Source organism: Amblyomma maculatum, chromosome 6 (genome assembly GCF_055883805.1).
Source record: "Amblyomma maculatum isolate TAMU_Amacu chromosome 6, ASM5588380v1, whole genome shotgun sequence".
Lineage (NCBI taxonomy): Eukaryota > Metazoa > Arthropoda > Arachnida > Ixodida > Ixodidae > Amblyomma > Amblyomma maculatum.
The window spans coordinates 82,131,592-82,151,584 of record NC_139349.1 but is presented as its reverse complement, the minus strand read 5'-3'; the positions used below and the strand labels follow the sequence as shown (position 1 = coordinate 82,151,584).

Sequence of the window (19,993 nt, the reverse complement as noted above, 5' to 3'; positions counted from 1 at the left end):
TTATTTCTTAAAATATTTCAATTATTAATTGATAAATTACACACTATATATTTCCTAATTAGCATCATTGGCTTTTCATTGTGAGCATTTTGACACCTTTGAACCCTCTTTTTCAATTTTTAATTTTTTCAATTATTGCAAACAAATAATTGATCAATTACACATTCTAAAATCATATTAATATCATCAAGCGATAGATTTTGATCTCAGCATTTCGACACCTTTGAACCCGCCATTTTTTTCATTTATTAATACCTTTAATTCACCAGTTGCTTACGATTTCAAACTCGCTATCTCCTAACACACATCAATCAATCACTAGGGCCACAAATTACGATCATACGGTTTTTGTACGCCGCCCCCGATTATTTCCAACACGCGGTGCCGACCGAACGAGTTCTGTATGTTATCGCTTAAATTGCAAACAGTGATGTAAGCAGGTCTAAATAACGTACGGCGAAGATGTTTATTTGTACCAAAATGTACTGCATTGCTCGCGTATTCGTTAGTGTTTTTTGATTTATCAGTTGTTTTTCTCCGGCCTCACTATGCGGGATAAAAGCTTTGGAATAGCCAATCACACTGCTCTCGCTAATGTTCTGGACCAACTAGCGCTGGTAGGTTACTATTGATCTACTTCACCTTGCTATTAGTCTGGCTGAATTAGGGAGTGTTTGCCACTTGTAATCTTGCAAGTCGAGTAGAAAATAAAAAAGAAAGCGTTTTCCGGATTACGGCAAGCTGACTAGGCAGAGTGGGTGACGGGCACTCTGTCAAATAAAAAAAAAAAAAGATTATTGCGCTCGCAGCCAGCAGGTCTACCTAAGCTTAACTACTTTATTCATTCAACTCGCTACGAGACGCAATCAGCGCGAAAAGGGCGCTTTCAGACGAAAAACTTTTCCAAGAGCAAAGACGATCGCGTCTTTCATTAATTACTGCAGCAAAGAGCTCCGTACAGCTTGATAATTGAGCAGCAGGAAATGCAGCCACCTCTCGACACGCTCTATCTTTGTCATTTGCATAACGCGCGCTGACATCAAGAGCATGTTTATTTAGGCAACAGGAACGAAAGGAGAATTTGATAACGACATACACTAAGAATCGGAGGGCTCAAATGTACCAAACCAGTTTTTTTTTCTTGTTTGTTTGCTTGTTTGTTTGCTCAGCGACAATTTATTGGAGCAAACGTGCAGTTTGCGGCCACATGCAGCGAAAAAAAAAGTCAAATATTCGCGCTGTGGCTGGATTACTTTTTCGGGAAGAATCATCCGTCACCGAATCCGGCACCTGAGCATAGCTGGCCTTTCAGCAACCAATCCTGCCTCATACGTCACTTGGACGCAGGGACCTCATCATCGCTCACTTCTGGACTTCATAAAATGAGCCAACCTTTTTTCATTCATTTAATCATTTATTCATCCTTCATCTCATACCCTGCTGATGCTCTGAGGCAATAACTATCGACTAAAAAAAAAAAAAATCATCCGTCGGTTAAAATTTTCCCATGTGCCGTGTCGCCCATCACTTTTTCATGCCATAAAGAAAACAATGCCGCCGTTATGCACGCGCAGTGCAGTAATGTAAAAAAGAAAGTTGCGATTGCACTGAGTCAGTCATGCTCGTTGTCAAAAGGCGATCTTTTAGAGATTTAGCGTTAATTTACCATTCCGGAAGGTCAAATGATGTCGGGATTTTACCGCTAACGAATAAATGCAGCCGCTATCCGCCTACGCTATTGCCGTAGCAGATGGCGCGTCGCCATGTGTACAAAATATCGATGTCCAGTCTGATTCGGCTAAGGCGAACACGATGGCGACCCCCAAATTTATCTAAGGCCATTCCCAAATTTGGACCGGGCCACCCCGACAATTGGCCCGAGCCAACCCGAAATTTGGCCCCGGTCACCCCGAAATTTGGCCCGGGCCATGCCCAAAATTTGGCCTCGGTCGGTTTGGACCAAAATCGGTGCTAGCCTAATTACACTAGGATGAACACGATGGTAACGCCCAAATTTGGCCTGGGTCACCCCCGAATTTCACCTCGGCCGATCGGGAATAAAATCGTACATCATTTGTAAAAATAATCATTAATGAACAATTTAACAATTTACGCAACTATGCAACCCCAGCACCTTCCCGCATTGCTAAGTAGCTCAGAGCTTACGCTCAATGTTCAGGTTCGGCAGCGTCGAACCACTACTGATTTCTTATATTCAGTTCCATATTAAAACTTCCTTAGCATTGTTATTTGTGCGTCATTGGCCTTACTTAGCGCCGGTAGCCCAAAGATGGTCCTCCTAATACTATTATGCACGAATTTCGCTCGCAGAATATATATAAAAAGAAAATTATTTTGCACGAATAGCCCAGACTTAAAATGCGAATGTTTTGCTCCATTTAAGTTGTTTGCAGCCTACGAAACGCAAGGACACTTATGCCATTTTTAAGTAGTACGAAAGCGCTACTTATCGCGGTCAACCACAATGAATAATCTAGTAGTTGACCTTGCGTTGAACAAACCAGCTTCGCTGGCCAAATCACAACAGCACTATGCTATCGCCACAACCCATCACGGCTCGTGTTAAATTGGAACACATTCTTTGCCGCAAACATCGTCATCTTCATCATCTTCCATATATGCGGCATGAACAGATCAGAGCCGCGTAACGTCGATGAAAGCTAACGTGAGTAACGACGAACTCACGATCCAGCAATCCAAACCGTGAGCCAATCAGCCTAAACAGATGCTTTCGCATATCTACTCTGTTTAACTACGTTAAAATTCTACCAGTTCCTTTTTCAGACAGGGCTAAAAGTTAACAAAATGTTTGCGAATATAAAACGGACAGAAGAGAACATGTAACCCGTTGCCATTAATCATGCTCGTGAAATCACCCCCCCCCCCCCCTCCAAACTAAACAAAGCAACGAAGCATGAAGCAGCACAGATATCCCTTTCTTCTCTTTATTAATAGCAAGAAACAAGCAAAAAGCATCCGCTTACAAAAAGCTTCTGAGTCTCTATCCCTACTTTGCACGCTTTTCATCTGAGTCCGCGGCACTGTTAATGCTCTATATGGTGCGAGACCCACAAAGAGCTGGGTGTTCGCCGTAAACGCTGCGCATACATCACGGTCCTCCGACGCCATCACCACCGCTCAATGCCAGCCACAATGATGGCTGCGGGCGTGGAACCTCGCCCCACGCTGCGGCACTTCATAATGCAATGGACCCTTGAAGGCTGGGCGACACAACGCCAAAGGGTGTGAGGGGATTGGGGAGGCCCCAGGAGGTTCCGTGACAAACGACGTGACGTCGTTTAATGAATGCCCGCTTCCTTCCTTTCTTGGCAACATTATCAACTGCTCTCCCGATGAAGACGAGCAAGCGGAAAGTCGCCCTTTATTGACCCAAGTGGCCGACTTTGTCGGGCCCTGTCTCGGGACGACCTTGCGTGTACGTTTAGTTTGTGTTGCCTGGCACTAGTCTGGCCTCTTTGGAGGGCGGACAGAGAGCAAGTTACAGACGAAAAGAAATCCCATAGCACTGTATTTTCCCGAAACAGAAATACGTCAGCCGTCCTTGTTTCCTGCTGTTGACGTACAAGCTATATTAGGAAAAAAAAAAAACACTATTTCCTTCGGAACAGCTTGGACACCTATGCTATCAGAATGAGCACAAAAGATAATTAGTCCGGTAAGTAACAGGAATAAACGAAAAGACTAGCCACAATAGCCGTTGTGTTCTTTCTATGGCCTTGGTGCATCGTTGTCAATTATGGAATGAGATCGATGTGAAAAAAAAAAATAAACAGTGGTGGTGTAAGCACAACTCGAACCTAATTATGCAAGAGAAAGCTCTATTTGGGCATGGTTGTGCATGGTTAGCAAGGTTGTACACGATTCGACGGTATGAATTAGGGACACACTCAAGGCTTCGCCTCAGGAGTAGAAGCGACACCGCCTTTAACGCCACCTTTTTATTCGGCAATTTACTTGTAAAGAGAAATTTATCAAACAAAAAAAACCCAGGGGGCAAAGAAGGAAATAATGCGACTACCGTCGCCAAGCACAGTCAAACACGCACAGCAGGCGGAAGTCCGGCGCAGTGATTAACATTCCGAAGTCTGCGCGAAAGCGGGAGATTTTGATGCCGGTATGCATTCAACGACTGCCTTTTGACTTCCTATTGTCCGTTATTGTTGCGACTGTACAAAGAAGGAAAAGAAAATTCACGAACCTGCCAACTGTCTCTTTTGTTTTTTTTTAATCGAAGACTTGCCATGTGGTATAGAATAAGGCTGTCGTTTAACCTTAGGTAAGTCGTGTAGTCTATTGTCTTCATGAAACCGGAGCAAGCTCCGACTCTTAAAATTGTTCATTAGCCACAAGTGCAGGTCTGCCTCCCTCGTAGCCTACCGTCCTACCTCTTGTAGTCGTCTTGCTCTTGATGTCTGCAAACCTGGGCACGTCCATAAAAGGTGGCGAAGGTGCACCTCTTCGGCTGGCTTTGGACGCTTAGGGCATCTCCTCGACACTACATCTTCTTAAGAGCCCCACCGGCACGTCACCAACGGGGTAAGGGCCGCCCGAGCCCTAATCCTTCTAAAGGACACCTGCTCCATTTTCGTTAGGTTGCTAGGGAGAGGTAAGTGCGCGAGAGAATCAGGGCACGTGCACTTTTCCTTACAACAGATGGTAAGATTGGGAGAGGGAAGCGGGGATTAAATGGGAGACTTGTGGGTGAGGCACGAATGTTAGGGGCTTGGTGTATTGGGATGTCTGTTTTTTCATTAACCATGTCTCTGAGTGTCTTCTTGTACCCAATTTATCTGAATGTGTTTGATTTTCTTATTTAGAGAATATGTCTCCTAAGTAATGCTTAGCGTTTTTGTAACCCTCTTGAGGTTTTTAATAGCCGCTAGAGAGTCATGCAAATGCGAGCTTCTCTTATAGACGGTATGGCATTTATAGCCTCCATCGCATCGCGGATGGCGTAAAGCTCTATTACAAGTGAGTCCGGGTGGTCCGTTACGTATACTCCCTGTATGTAAATAACTCCGTATATGTGAGGCTGGTAGTTGCAGTTCTTCCACCACTTTGAATGACCGATGCGACTGAATAAGCTATATATATTCCGGGGCTTATTGTTAGTAGTCATTGTCGTCTTCAGGCGGAGGGGGGGGGGGGGGGGGGAGCTATTATTTTCTCTGTCTGTGATGGCCCCTCATTGTATACAGCTGTAGTGGACGCAACATACTTAATCTTCAAATTTCTAGTTTCGTCTCTGTTACATAATGTCCGTCAGAGTGTTCAACTACGCGCATCACTGAAATACCAGTACCTTGTATATGAACGGGTGTAAATTTTGTCAAACCCGTGGTGGGGCGCACTGCGTTTCTATTTATTGTTTCTAGCTCCACCCACTGTCGTTTCATCCGTGTATGGAAGTGGTCTCGGTACTATCTAAGGTTAAAGTACTGAAGGTACAAGACATCTAGCTATATCTGCTCGGGTCCCTCCTCCTCTGGACGAGATATGTTTGATCAAATGTAGCGTAGTCACTGCTGTCTTTTTTTTTTTTTTTTTTTGTACCATGGATCCATTGCGTTCCTTTGCACGATTTACATATACCTAGCCCAAACCCTCACCTTGTCCATTTCATGTAATGTGTGGTTACCGATCTTCAAGGTGAAGTTATCTTGCAATTTTTTCTTCCGTTCTTATTTTCCACGTGAATGTAGCTGGACCTTTGAGGCGACATTTCCAAGCCTGCTTCTTGTACGTACCCGTCCAAAGTGTTTAAAGCTGCTTGTAAATGAAGGTTCTGCGTCTGTAGATGTTTATGAGTTGACCAAATTGTGACCACATCAGCATAAATAAGGAACTCTAGATTTGGTATTTCACCTAGTGTTTAAGCCAATTGTATTAAGGCTATATTAAACAGGGGCTAAGACTGAACCTTGTGGAGCTCCACTATTCGATGTGTAATTGTCAACTCGTTCTCCACTAAGCCGAATAGAGAATGTGCCATATTGAAACAAGTTATACACAACTTGTAAACTACAAATTAATTCCCATATTTTTTTATATTCTCAATTATCATAAAGTGCGGCACGTTGTTATATGTCTTTTTCGCGTCTGTAGCCACCACAGTACGCAGAAGGCGGCCAAGAGGGGACACCTGTAAAACTTCTTTAGCCAGTATTACCAATCCTGTTTCTGTGCCAAGGTTTGATCTAAATTCAATATGTCGTGAATGATACTTTTGTTCGCTTTCAAGCCGCCACAATGAGCGTATGACAACCATCTTTTCATATACTTAAAAAATTGTCGGCGACAATTATATAAGGCACTATGACTATATGCTGGTTGGAGGTTTTCCAGCCTTTGAAATCAAGACGACGACCGTATGTTTCCATTATTTCGGAATTTCTCCTTTTCTCCATACGTCGTTTCTCACAGCCAAACCGGCAACAAAATGTTCACCTTCTACGTTGTTAAACGCTTTTTATGGGACGTCGTGATGACCCGGCTTTGTTTTTTCTCTCGAATCTTCTATGGCAGCTCCAACGTAGCAAACGAGATGCTAATCCTGAATTATCTACCGCGTCCTTTGTTGGATGCAGGGCGGAAGGCTGCGCATGATTTGGAAAAAAAGATAATGGCCGCCTGATCGGAAACTCCTTCGGAGTTATTTGTAGCACAAGTCGGATACTTTCCTCTGCAAGTCTTCCAGAGTGCTCAGTTGTACTTGTTTGTGGCCAAACTATTGCACCAATCAGTCCATCTTTAGTAGGTGAGTTGCTTTTCATGGTGACGTGCCTGAACTGTCAGCCGATTGACGCTATTTTTCTTAAAATAGCTCAAGGTGCCGGTTAGCCAATATCTCCGCTCGTTTTCTACGTACGCATAGTTGTAGAAATTGAAGGTCTGGAGTTGGCTGATCCTTGTTTACGGCTGTGGTGATGGTGTGTTCCTTAATAAAAGTTTGAAGTACTCATACAAACGTATCTGAGGTGACAGCGTTGATCCGAGTACCGGTCTAACACTATCCCAGTACGTTAAGAAGATATTTCTTCTGATTTTTTTTTATTGTTGCGGATTAAAAGATGTGCTTATTGGAGTGTGGTCGCTGCTGAATGCACATAATTCGGCCCATTCCGGTGTGGACCTTACAGCACGTCAAATCTGGAGAGTGTGTTCGAGTTGTTGGCAGCGTTGCGACACCGGGGTAATTGAGCAGAGTGAACTGCATTTGTATCAAAACAGTGTGAATTTGATCCCGCCGTTTTTAATCATGGTCTTATACCCGAATAATGTGTGGAGTGTCGAAATCCCCGTCTATTAGTACGGATGTCCCTGGGTACGTTAAACAAATGCGTTTTAGCCATCCGAAATTGATTAGTTCGTTTCCTGGCCGACGCTAGTATTACTGGTGTTTTATTTGTACACTTGAGTGCAGCGGCGACCTCCTGCTGACAGTTGCACAACTTGACTAGATCAATCAGTGTTTAGGGAATATTGGTCTTTACATATATTGTTACAATGTTACGGGGCGGCAAGCCGATGAAAACAGGAGAAAGAGAACCGAGAGAACATGTCCCATGGCGATTATAGGTGACGCTTAATGAATGTTGGTGGGCCTAGCGCGAGAGCGTCTGCCCGTGCCACTGCCCGCTTTTTCCTCGTTCATAACAATATAACACCTTTATCGGGTATTTCGTCTGTTTTTACTCGTTTATCACGGATTGAAGGGGATTGGTAACCAATATATACCTTGATGGTACAAAACCAATTATTTTCTTGTAGCAGGAACGGCTAGGAATGCAACTTGCGATATAACAACTTTGTTCTAATTTCCCCGACTTTATTCGACAGCCCTCGACATTTCCATTGCGTTATACCCTGGCTTCGTTTACAGCCGTGTCTACCCATTGTGGATGCTGCTTTGAGTTAGTTGTGTTAGTTTCGCAAGAGCTTCTAGTACCACCTCTCGCACTGGAGTATTAGCGGCAGGCTTGTTATTTGTCATATTCGACAGCCTTACTGGTGGGCAGCATGAAGGTATTTCCATCTGGTTAACTGATCTTTCCTTGCGGCGCTCCGCCATCTGCGTTTTCCTTTGGAGCAGCTTTTTTTTTTTTTTTTCAATTTGTTCTGCCAGTATTGCAATTTGTTGGTCTAGTAATCCTGTATGCATGTGCTGTACTCGAGCTCAGGAAATTCATCAGCTGAGCACTTCGACACGCGTTTTTTTTTTTTTTTTTTTTTTAGTTTTTAGCTCTGTAGCACAAAACAAACTGAGCAGCACGTATTCGGATGATGGCTCTACTTTTTCCTTCGTTTCGTGAGACTGTTCGTGCTACACCATAGCGAATCTGTTCCGAGCTGCCAACGACGCCACTCGATTCATTCGTTCATCCCGTGTTAAATAAACTTTTCGTTGTCTTCTCGGACACATAGGAGAAGTGATGCCATTATCATCTGACTTGCATAGTCCGCATCTGTATTTCGGCTCCCCAGATTCTGTTATGCACTCCGGGTTTGCTCTATTCGGACAAGATGATTGGATATGTCCTTTCTTGTAGCTTCTGTAACCGTAAACTGACATGTGCTTATAATGCTTTGAACGTACTACACACCCGTTATAGTAAACCCTTTTTGGAAGTGTATCTGGTCCCTGCAAAGTGATGAGAAAGCTACCATTGTTCCCCATGCGACGTGCGGCCACCAACGTATATATTACTGATATCAGGTCTCCAGCCACCGTCTCCGGGAAATCAAGGTCGTAGTCGCATACAACGTACCGGTCTATAGCACCACAGCTGTCTCGCACGCACAAAGAAGAATGACGAGAGAGAAAGAGAGAGACGCGCGTAGCAACAGCCGTCGTCCGCCACCGAAGCGGCGGCAGGTGCAATTACAGCGTGCACAGCAGGTACAAAAAGCAGAAAAGGTAGCCTGCCGTAAGGTTGGCTTTGAAAACCGAAAAGTAAAAATGTCCAAATATTAATGGAGCGAAAAAAAAAAATTGATAAAACGGTGAGAAAACAGCAGAGAAAAATAGATCAGGCGCGCAACAAATACATGAACTCCATGCTGGACAAACTCAAAACTCCTCACGAAATTAGTGTTATTTGATCCCTTTGTGGTATCTTCATGCAGTCATTTGAGGGATCACAGGCTGACCGAAGTTCCACGCATGATAAGTTTTACTTACTGCATGTCGGCTTGTTTTTCTACTGCTTGCGTTTCAAGGCGCGCTGTTCGTTCGTACTGGCTGCTTCAGTCTTCAATGATGCAACAAGACCTGTTCGGACTCAGTAAAGCCATACCCACCACCCTTGAAATGTCATTATTAGATTTTTTATTTTAAATTCGCGAGGATGCAGCTTTTAAATGTTCTAAAACGCGCTCCGGGTCATTTCAAAGACGCCTTTATTTTTTCATGCACCGCGCTTGTTGATTGAATTATTTTCGATCCATTGCTCCTCCTTTCGTTTTCGCACGTCAGACTTCCTTCATCAAGCGTCGTGGTATAACAAGTTCCATAAAGAACAATACATATCGCAAGTACTTTTACTACAGTAAAGCCATATATCAACAATCATCTTATTCGATCAACGCTGTCTTCTGCACATACTCACTAGAGCTGTATAACTGCGTAAAGTGGCTCTTTAAGTGTCTCTCTCTCTCTCTCTCTTCTTTCCTTATTTCTTTCTTGCACACACACACTCACACACGCATACATGCACACACATGGAGAGAGAGAGAGAGAGAGAGCACAACAGGGAGAACGTGTGTATAAAAGAGATGAAAGACACCACAGCTTCTTCCACGGAGAGAGCGGACTTTCCGACTGCCACCGAGGATGAGATTTGAGCTCGGAAGGTCCTGCCTCAGTGAGGGTGTACAAAGCGTCAACGCTAAGCAACATCCTCGCGCCAGATAAGCAACTACTGACGTCTGCAGCCGAATCTTTCACCTGATCCTCATGTCTCCTACAGTTTATCTTCCCCTTCTTTCGTTCTGCGCAGACCAGGAGCCCGCGGAGGGCGAGCACCAGCAGCAGCAGCAGCCGGACGAGGACGAAGAGGCGCGGGCGGCTGCAACCAAGATCCAGGCCACCTTCCGCGCCTACAAGGTGCGCAAAGAGGTGCGCATCGGGAGCAGCGCCGGAGGCAGCGAAGCGAACCTTTCTTCCAACGCCGGCGACGAACCGCGCACGGCTGACCAGGCCATGAAGGAGCCCGACGAGGAGAACGTGTGTATACCCTGATGAGCTCTCATGCGCTCATTAGCGCCGGCGTTAGCTTTTTCGCTCATTTGGTTCACTCTACTCCTACGCGGTGATGAGAAGCTTGACTTTTTGGTGTTTGTGTTTGTGTATGTGTGTGTGTGTGTGTGGGAGGGGGGCACGTAGCACACGTGGCGCACCTGTTTGACCAAGCGATCGATGAGCAAATGTACATGTGGCAGGCAGTAATTGGTTGCCTCGGAGAGCTATCTATCAATTTTTTGCAAGTTTATATAACAACCTTAATGATAGGACTTCTTCATCTCAAAGAAACAAAAATATAAAGGAAGAGCGCAAGCTGCCTGAACAGTGAAATTACAGAACCGTGACCAGATGCTTGACTAAGGTGAGAGGAGAATTGGTTATTTCCACTTGCTCACATATTTGCCCGCCAATTTATTTCTACTCCAACCACAGTACAGCTTTTTGGGTGATTATATATATATATATATATATATATATATATATATATATATATATATATATATATATATATATATATATATATATATATATATATATATATATATATATATATATATATATATATATATATATATATGAAGGAAAGAAGCCAACAGTCGGCGAGGCCAAGGAAAGCGTTGGGGATGGTATGTTTGTCATTTTTTTTTTTAATGTTTACTTCGATAACCACAGAAATTAGTAGTGTAATCTGTTTAGGGGAAAGATAATTAGACACAAAGTAGAAGAAAAAACAACGTGCCGATGGTGGGATCCGAACCCACGACCTCCGAATAACGCGTCCGGTGCTCTACCAACTGAGCTACATCGGCCGCTGTCCCCCCTGCTACTTTCTTGGGTATTTATGTTGTCTGTATACGAACCTTGAGAGTGTTCACCAGCGCCGCCCTCAGCCATAGCGGCGGACGTGGGACGTCCTTTGTTACCGCCAGCGTCACGTAGAACGTGATCAAGAGCGAGGGCGAAAGCTGTGCTAGAACCCTCTTACGCTACCTATGGCTTCAAGACTGCCAGAACCGAGACCCCCGTAAGCTACAAGCAAATCAATCAAGGGGAAATGAGGGTGCTCGTTATAATACATGAAGGAAAGAAGCCAACAGTCGGCGAGGCCAAGGAAAGCGTTGGGGATGGTATGTTTGTCATTTTTTTTTAATGTTTACTTCGATAACCACAGAAATTAGTAGTGTAATCTGTTTAGGGGAAAGATAATTAGACACAAAGTAGAAGGAAAAACAACGTGCCGATGGTGGGATCCGAACCCACGACCTCCGAATAACGCGTCCGGTGCTCTACCAACTGAGCTACATCGGCCGCTGTCCCCCCTGCTACTTTCTTGGGTATTTATGTTGTCTGTATACGAACCTTGAGAGTGTTCACCAGCGCCGCCCTCAGCCATAGCGGCGGACGTGGGACGTCCTTTGTTACCGCCAGCGTCACGTAGAACGTGATCAAGAGCGAGGGCGAAAGCTGTGCTAGAACCCTCTTACGCTACCTATGGCTTCAAGACTGCCAGAACCGAGACTCCCGTAAGCTACAAGCAAATCAATCAAGGGGAAATGAGGGTGCTCGTTATAATACATGAAGGAAAGAAGCCAACAGTCGGCGAGGCCAAGGAAAGCGTTGGGGATGGTATGTTTGTCATTTTTTTTTTAATGTTTACTTCGATAACCACAGAAATTAGTAGTGTAATCTGTTTAGGGGAAAGATAATTAGACACAAAGTAGAAGAAAAAACAACGTGCCGATGGTGGGATCCGAACCCACGACCTCCGAATAACGCGTCCGGTGCTCTACCAACTGAGCTACATCGGCCGCTGTCCCCCCTGCTACTTTCTTGGGTATTTATGTTGTCTGTATACGAACCTTGAGAGTGTTCACCAGCGCCGCCCTCAGCCATAGCGGCGGACGTGGGACGTCCTTTGTTACCGCCAGCGTCACGTAGAACGTGATCAAGAGCGAGGGCGAAAGCTGTGCTAGAACCCTCTTACGCTACCTATGGCTTCAAGACTGCCAGAACCGAGACCCCCGTAAGCTACAAGCAAATCAATCAAGGGGAAATGAGGGTGCTCGTTATAATACATGAAGGAAAGAAGCCAACAGTCGGCGAGGCCAAGGAAAGCGTTGGGGATGGTATGTTTGTCATTTTTTTTTTTAATGTTTACTTCGATAACCACAGAAATTAGTAGTGTAATCTGTTTAGGGGAAAGATAATTAGACACAAAGTAGAAGAAAAAACAACGTGCCGATGGTGGGATCCGAACCCACGACCTCCGAATAACGCGTCCGGTGCTCTACCAACTGAGCTACATCGGCCGCTGTCCCCCCTGCTACTTTCTTGGGTATTTATGTTGTCTGTATACGAACCTTGAGAGTGTTCACCAGCGCCGCCCTCAGCCATAGCGGCGGACGTGGGACGTCCTTTGTTACCGCCAGCGTCACGTAGAACGTGATCAAGAGCGAGGGCGAAAGCTGTGCTAGAACCCTCTTACGCTACCTATGGCTTCAAGACTGCCAGAACCGAGACCCCCGTAAGCTACAAGCAAATCAATCAAGGGGAAATGAGGGTGCTCGTTATAATACATGAAGGAAAGAAGCCAACAGTCGGCGAGGCCAAGGAAAGCGTTGGGGATGGTATGTTTGTCATTTTTTTTTTTTAATGTTTACTTCGATAACCACAGAAATTAGTAGTGTAATCTGTTTAGGGGAAAGATAATTAGACACAAAGTAGAAGAAAAAACAACGTGCCGATGGTGGGATCCGAACCCACGACCTCCGAATAACGCGTCCGGTGCTCTACCAACTGAGCTACATCGGCCGCTGTCCCCCCTGCTACTTTCTTGGGTATTTATGTTGTCTGTATACGAACCTTGAGAGTGTATATATATATACCTTGAGAGTATATATATATATATATATATATATATATATATATATATATATATATATATATATATATATATATATCGCAAGCTGTTACTACTACTTCTTCCTGCTTCACTATCTACTAAAACGAATCAAGCGCTTAGTTTTTTCTTTTTTTTTTCTAAACACTGTGGCCCTATTGAAATAAATTTACTTTCCAGAAGAAAAAACGCAGTTTAGATATTCGAAGTCCGGCCCACATTCACCGCCGTGTCATAAAAACTAGCGTACGCGCTGCAGCCTAACAGTCTCCAAGGTTCCTTATAATTTAAGATAGAAGAGCTGTGGTGATCTGAAATATGATCATAACAAAAGCAGTACTTATTGCCGTGGATGAGAAGTGAATTCAAGTGTGAGAAACCATATGCTACTATATCCTAGTCTGGATGAGAAACATATATTAGGTCCAATTCGGATAATCCTCCAATTCTGTCAGCTTTTGAGCTCACCTACATTCCAGTGATACTTTCATGTGGAGACCGGCTGACGGCAAAGCGATGGACATTTCAGAAAATTATGCTCGCGCTTTTAGAGCCATTATCTCTGACATCTACTTTCACCTCGCATGATAAAGCACTGTCCCAGAATTGCTATTCTGTGGGTTTAACTGCAGAACCATGGACAAGACGAGCAGAAATGATGCTCAGAATGACTTTCTATAAATCGTCTTTTTATTTTCTTTAAGCGAAAGCTTTTTCTACTTCTCTCCATAGTTTCTTCACCTTGTGCACGATGTTGACCTTGAACCGAGGAGAAACCAAGTGACAGTGATGACGGCACTCAGCCACCGCCGGAACCGAGCGCTCGCTTCTGCCTAGTGACGTAACAGCCATGACGTCACTCAATCGCAGCTACGCTGGAGTCGTGCGGTCTGCCTGTTTCTCAGCTAGGGCCAACGTACTGAAATAGCTATCTGCAATTTAACGGCAGCAGTCGTCATGAATGATCCTAGCGAGGCGCGTTGTGAACTGTCTGCGACTCATAAGTGGCGAAAACGACAGGCCGAGTCTGACCACCTTGTGGCCGTAGATCGCTGAGAGGCTGCGGCACAGAGACGAAGAAAGGCGGGTCGAGCGAAACATGCCGCCGCTCGCGTTTTGGTTCCTTAGGTTTAGCGGGGTTAAACCTTAGCCTAATTTTTGTTCGTGCGCATCTGAACAATTTATCGAGTTAACAGATTTTGTTTTAACAGGTGTTACGATCTTCAAATGATGAAAAGAAAAAATAAGCGTTTGTATTATGTACTTTATAATTTTTGACGAATTAAGTTGGAACTATCATCATTTTTTTTTTCCTGACATTCTGTCTTCACTGCATCTACACTCTAACTGAGGCAAAGCCAGACGCCCAGGGTAAAAAGCAACAAGCTAGTGTCTATTTTTGTTCGTACGCACCTGAACAAATTATAGAGTTGACAGATTTTCTTTTAACAGGTGTTACAATCTAGCGATGCGACAATACTTCAAATGACGAAAAGAAAAAATAAGCGTTTGCATTATGTACTTTATTATTATTTGGCGAATTAAGTTGGAACTATCACCCTTTTCTTTTTTTTCTGACACTCTGTCTTCACTGCATCTGAACCCTAACCGAGGCAAAGCCAGACGTTCAGGATAAAAAGCGATAAGCTAGTGTAAGGTGTGGTCTTGCGCACTACCTTGGCATTGTGGTGAGTGAGCTGTGTCTGTATCACATCGGATATGCTCAATAAAGTGCTCCGTAAAGTGCACAGTGAACTTAGGAGTCCAAATTGCGTGTGGTGAGTGAGCTGTGTCTGTATCACACCGGATATGCTTAATAAAGTGCTCCGTAAAGTGCACAGTGAACTTAGGAGTCCAAATTGCGTAGCACAACTTCGTCCGGTACTTCGACCCTACTTACGCTGAAGGTGCGTTCTTGTACGTATTTAATTTTAGCTTTGCACTTAAATATCAACATCTAACCACCAGCTGGATGACCCAAAGAAATTTCTGGTTGTGAGCATACAGGCACAAAACTCAATTTGAAGGCACCAACAGCTTCATTGCGAATGCAAAATGCAATAGGCACCCCTGTGAATATTTTGCCGATGCACCAAAATGGTCCAAGTACTGATAGAATACATCATAAAATTTTCGCCACTCTTGAAACCTAATAACAATCTAAGATACTCAAGATAATAGCCGAGGATTAAAAAAGCCGTTATTGCACAATTCTCAAAACCTGGAAGGCCGCCAACCTCTCGTAAAAGCAATAGGGTCATAACCCTGACGAACTGCCTCGTTAAGTCTCGGAAAATGCTTAATTATCAGGTTAATGTTTGTTCTCTAACCGCTTGGACTTCTCGATGTCCACCCAGCGTGGTTTAAGAAAAAAAGTAATGTTCAATAATCGATATTTTATACCGCCTTAAAAACACAGCTCGAGAGGACTTTATGCACAAACACTGTCCTGCCATTTTCTTTAATCTGGAGAAAGCCTACGACAGCATATTAAGTTGCGGGGTCCTTCACCACTGAGGACACATTCGGATCCACGGTACGATGTTGTGCTTAGGCGACTTTCTGTCCGGCCGTTCACATCAGGTACGTCCCGGTGTAAACCGTAAAAACAACTTCATTCAAGAAAATGGTGTGCCTCGTGGATACGTTTCAAATATTATAATCTTCGGAACGAAAATGAGCTCTACGGTGAAAATAATATCTATGCTCATTATGTATTTACTCTTTGTCGACTACGGACGATTTGCTTACTCTCCCCTAACGTATCCCGACATGGAACAGAAGAAAACATCTAGAGGATAATAAATACTTACTGTTGGCTTACTAGAAGCACGTTGAAAAACTATTCTCTTGGCCTAACGAGTCGCTTCTTCTGGCTCAAACATTGTATAGAGGTAAATTACTAGTAATTTTTATTTTATGTCATGTTCTGGTGTGGGACGTACCCGACTTGGTCATAGTTAAGCTTTAAATCCTCATCTCATGCGGCGACGCGAAACCCCCCAAAAATTGATGGTCTCTTAGATGTCTCTTAAGAGGAGAATGACGAAAGCCTATCCTTCCTCTCCTATCATTTGCCTCTCATTGTTTGCCTTTTAACGGCGTTCGTTGCAGTGCTACATATAATTATAATTGGGAAAGGCGCAGTATCTGTCACACTTTTCCGACAAGTGTGCTTTTATTTTGGGCGGTACACCATCGCTCTTGTCGCGTTGCGTTCCTTGGCGCGCGTTCAAGTGTGGAATTGCAGATGGCAGGAACGCTGGACAAAATAAGACTTCTGGTTGGTCGCTTCGAATATAGCGGGGCTGGTACAGGTGGGTCACCGCCGCTTGCGACGGGGCCTCGCCTGGCACCGAATTTTTATCTGTTCAGGCCGTCATTGCACACGCCACCGCTGGTGGTGGACGACGGCTGTTGTTGCGGCGCGCGTCTTTCTTTCCCTCTTCCTTTTCTTTCATCTCTATATTCTCTTCTATCGGCACGAAGCAGCGGAGGTGGCTCAACTACAGAGCCATCAGCAGGCCCGTGCATTTTCTTTTCCTTCTTCTTACAGCCACAACAACAACGACATATAGCGGCGTGTGACGTTGCTTCTCTGTCGATCAATCAGGTGCGCCGCTCGCGCGGACAGGTTTCGTAGACGACAGCGTGAGCCATTAAAGGCTTTCGCCTTAATAAGGAATCAGTGCACGTTAAAAATCCCCAGGTGGTAGAAATTACTCCGGAGCCCTCCACTACGCACATCTTTCTCTCTTTCCGCTTCCACACCCACCTTCCCCCTCCTCTTAAGGCATGGCTCAAGTTTCCACAGAACAAGTGTGGCATTAACGGCGCCTTTCCTTTTCTTGAACCAATAACTAATAGTATTCCGCAGCAGCTGTACTAGTAGGGCCATCTGGCGCCGGTCAAAAGGATAAGTGCTCGCCTCCACGGAAAAGTGTTCCGCTGCTCACGAATGGCGCTAAGAACAAGACTGCTGCGAACCTTCTTGACTTAAAATTAAAAAAAAGTATCTATCAATTTTGCCTTTGTGGGAAATTTTTGGCCGGAGGAGCGATCGGAGAGACCAAGAGAATTCTTTTTCTACGTGTTCAGAGCGATGCAACTATCCGTAATTATAGCTAGTGACATGAAGAGACGGAAATAGATTCAGATTCTCCACTCAAAAATTAGTTGCTGTTCTGCACTCTTTTAGACGAGGCCTGTCCCACGTACCCCTTACCTCAACGACATTTCACTAAAACAAAAGAATGAGCAAGAAATCTTAGAGCATAATTTCGATAGAAAGCTTATATTTCTCCAACATTAAATGAAGCTCTGTCAATCTGTGAACATACTCATTGTGCTTTTGTGCTTGCAAGAAAACACTGGCAATTGCTCTGTTGTGCGCTCTTGCTGATGGCAAATTTCAATCAGCAGTTTGGGTCAACGTTTCTCGCTCCATAAAACAAGAGTTGGTTCAATGGGCGATTTGGATTCAGATACTGAGTTTGTTATTAGCCTACGACTGTGCGGATCGCAAGTTCCCTAGACCTCTCGCTCATTCGCAAGCGCCGACTAGCACTTGCCATTAAATTAAGAATGGTTCTGTCAGCGCCCCACACATGAAACAACTTAACTTTGTATTTAATTTTGGTTAGCTTCTCTCAACCGGCGCGTACAGGAAGTTGCCCATAAACAGTCTCTATCTAGAAACAAATTAATATCCACTTACATACAGAAGAAACATGTACAGATTTTCGTATCCTACAACACTGTTCGCCGGCAAAATGTATCAGTTGATCCCCATAGTCACAAAATACCCATTCGGAGCACCCTCTGACCGAAAACTCCAAGAAACCAGACCACTGCCTCTCCATTTTGAAGAAAGATGCCATGAATTAAATACACTGAAAGCACTTCCCAAGATTGCCCAAAGGCCGGAGCCGCTGCCACCTGGCACAATGGGACTCTGTATGTGGTTCTCTGTATGCAACTTCATACTGACACAATTTCACAAATATCTAGTGCCAGACTAACAGATATTACAAAGAGTTCTTAAAACTGAAAAAAAGAGAAATTACAGAGCATCTTAGATAGAATATTCTAAAACAGTGCTTTACGTTGGATGTGAATAATAAAAGACAAATGGAGAGTGACTAGTAACGCTACCTCATGCGCATCGGTTCTCACTGATTTGAGATGGTTTGGTTAGGTTTATGGTGTTTAATATCCCCGAGTGACCGAGGCTATGAAGAATGACGTAGTTGGGGGCACCGGATAATTTCTACCACCTCAGGTTCCTTAAAGTGCACGCACATCTGACAATACGCGGACACCTTAAGCTTTGCCTGCATCAGAACGTGGCCGTCGTGATCAAGATGGAACCCCGGTACCTTAGCTCAGAAGTGGAACGCTTTAACTGCTGAGTCACCGCGTCAAGCATATTTTACCACCAATTGTTTTAGTATTTTCTTAGCTATGTAAATAATTGTAAAATACAACGCTCAAGACAGTATTACCTAGACCAACTCTTCAACCGCGACTGTGAAAATGCAAAGGTTGTATGATAACAGGAGATATCATACAAAGCATAACAACACTCTATGTACAATGACGGGTATTATAGTTCTGCTGGACCCTAGTGGGAATCAGAGGAAGCAAGAGATGTGTTAAATGTGTTAAATGTGTTTCGTACTTGCGTAGTGGTATAACAAGACAGATAAACACACATGTTTGTACAAATTAAAGTGAGAGCTTAATGACAACGTGCGGGGAATAACGAACGAAACAACAAACCACACCGGGATGATCCAGTCATCGGTGAATGGGATTATGTAGCCATCAAGAACGCTTCTTTGAAGTACCTTAGTACATTCACGTCACCTTCATACTGGCCACACTCATTTAGCACACAATTTCACACTTCCAGAACAAGCTGAATCTACATGCGAAGTGAGTATGGGCGTGGCCACCACCAATCACAACTTATTTTAATCTGAGAAACTTGGGAGCGTAAGCAAAAAGCCTTGTAGTTCTTGAAAGCGATATATTAAGCCTGGTATTTGAAACTTGACGGCCTCAATTCCCTATGCGTAATAAAGCATGGCACACAACACACAATATAAACACGCTTTCTGTTAGGTCCGCTTGCTACCTGAAAATCGCAATCATGAAAGTCATTTCGTCATTGAAACCATTAGAACTGAGCAATCATCTGCCGACTAAAAGGTACGCATTGACTCCAAAATTCCCTGTATCTACGCGCTGGTGTCGAACGCTTACCTTCAGTGACGTCATTTAACCATTGCATCCCAATACAGAGCTTCACTTGCAAATACCTCGAGCAAAACCGCGCAAAATTTTGCCTCAGGACAACTATTCGCAACAATTACAAAGCACCGCTCATGGACAATTTACGCAGTGCCTAAAACTGCTAAGCTTCAAAATAGCAACTGCGACTATTATTTTTTTTTTCAACAAATGCTCACCATAAATCTTCAGTATTCACACAGACAACGTATCAGGGCTTCCTTTATTTTGAACAAGGAACCCACAAGGTGCCAGAAATGTCAGTTACATTGCATTTTTGCTTAATTAGCGGCTGAGTTTTTTTTTTTTTTTACCCTAGGATGCATTAAATGTACTAAATAAGCCGACAACCTGACTATGAGCGCGTACAACAGCACGAGGGAGTAAGACTGGATTGAAAATTGCACAAATGAAAACCCGAATGAGAGTGAAGAAAGTCACTCGCTGACAGTGTAAAGTAGCAGAATAAGCAAGTTAAGTTCTATGATCTTTTACTTCTTGTTACTTATATTTCA

General features: G+C 44.0%; 1 protein-coding gene across 1 annotated transcript in view; it reads left to right on the top strand.

Moving 5' to 3' along the window:
• The window catches only part of igl (IQ calmodulin-binding domain containing protein igloo), a 117,193-nt gene that overhangs the window by 71,886 nt on the left and 25,314 nt on the right, over positions 1-19,993 (top strand). Inside the window, exon 2 of the mRNA XM_084607051.1 lies at positions 10,041-10,267. Coding sequence (XP_084463177.1) covers positions 10,041-10,267 — 227 coding nt within the window. The remainder of the gene's footprint in view (positions 1-10,040; positions 10,268-19,993) is intronic.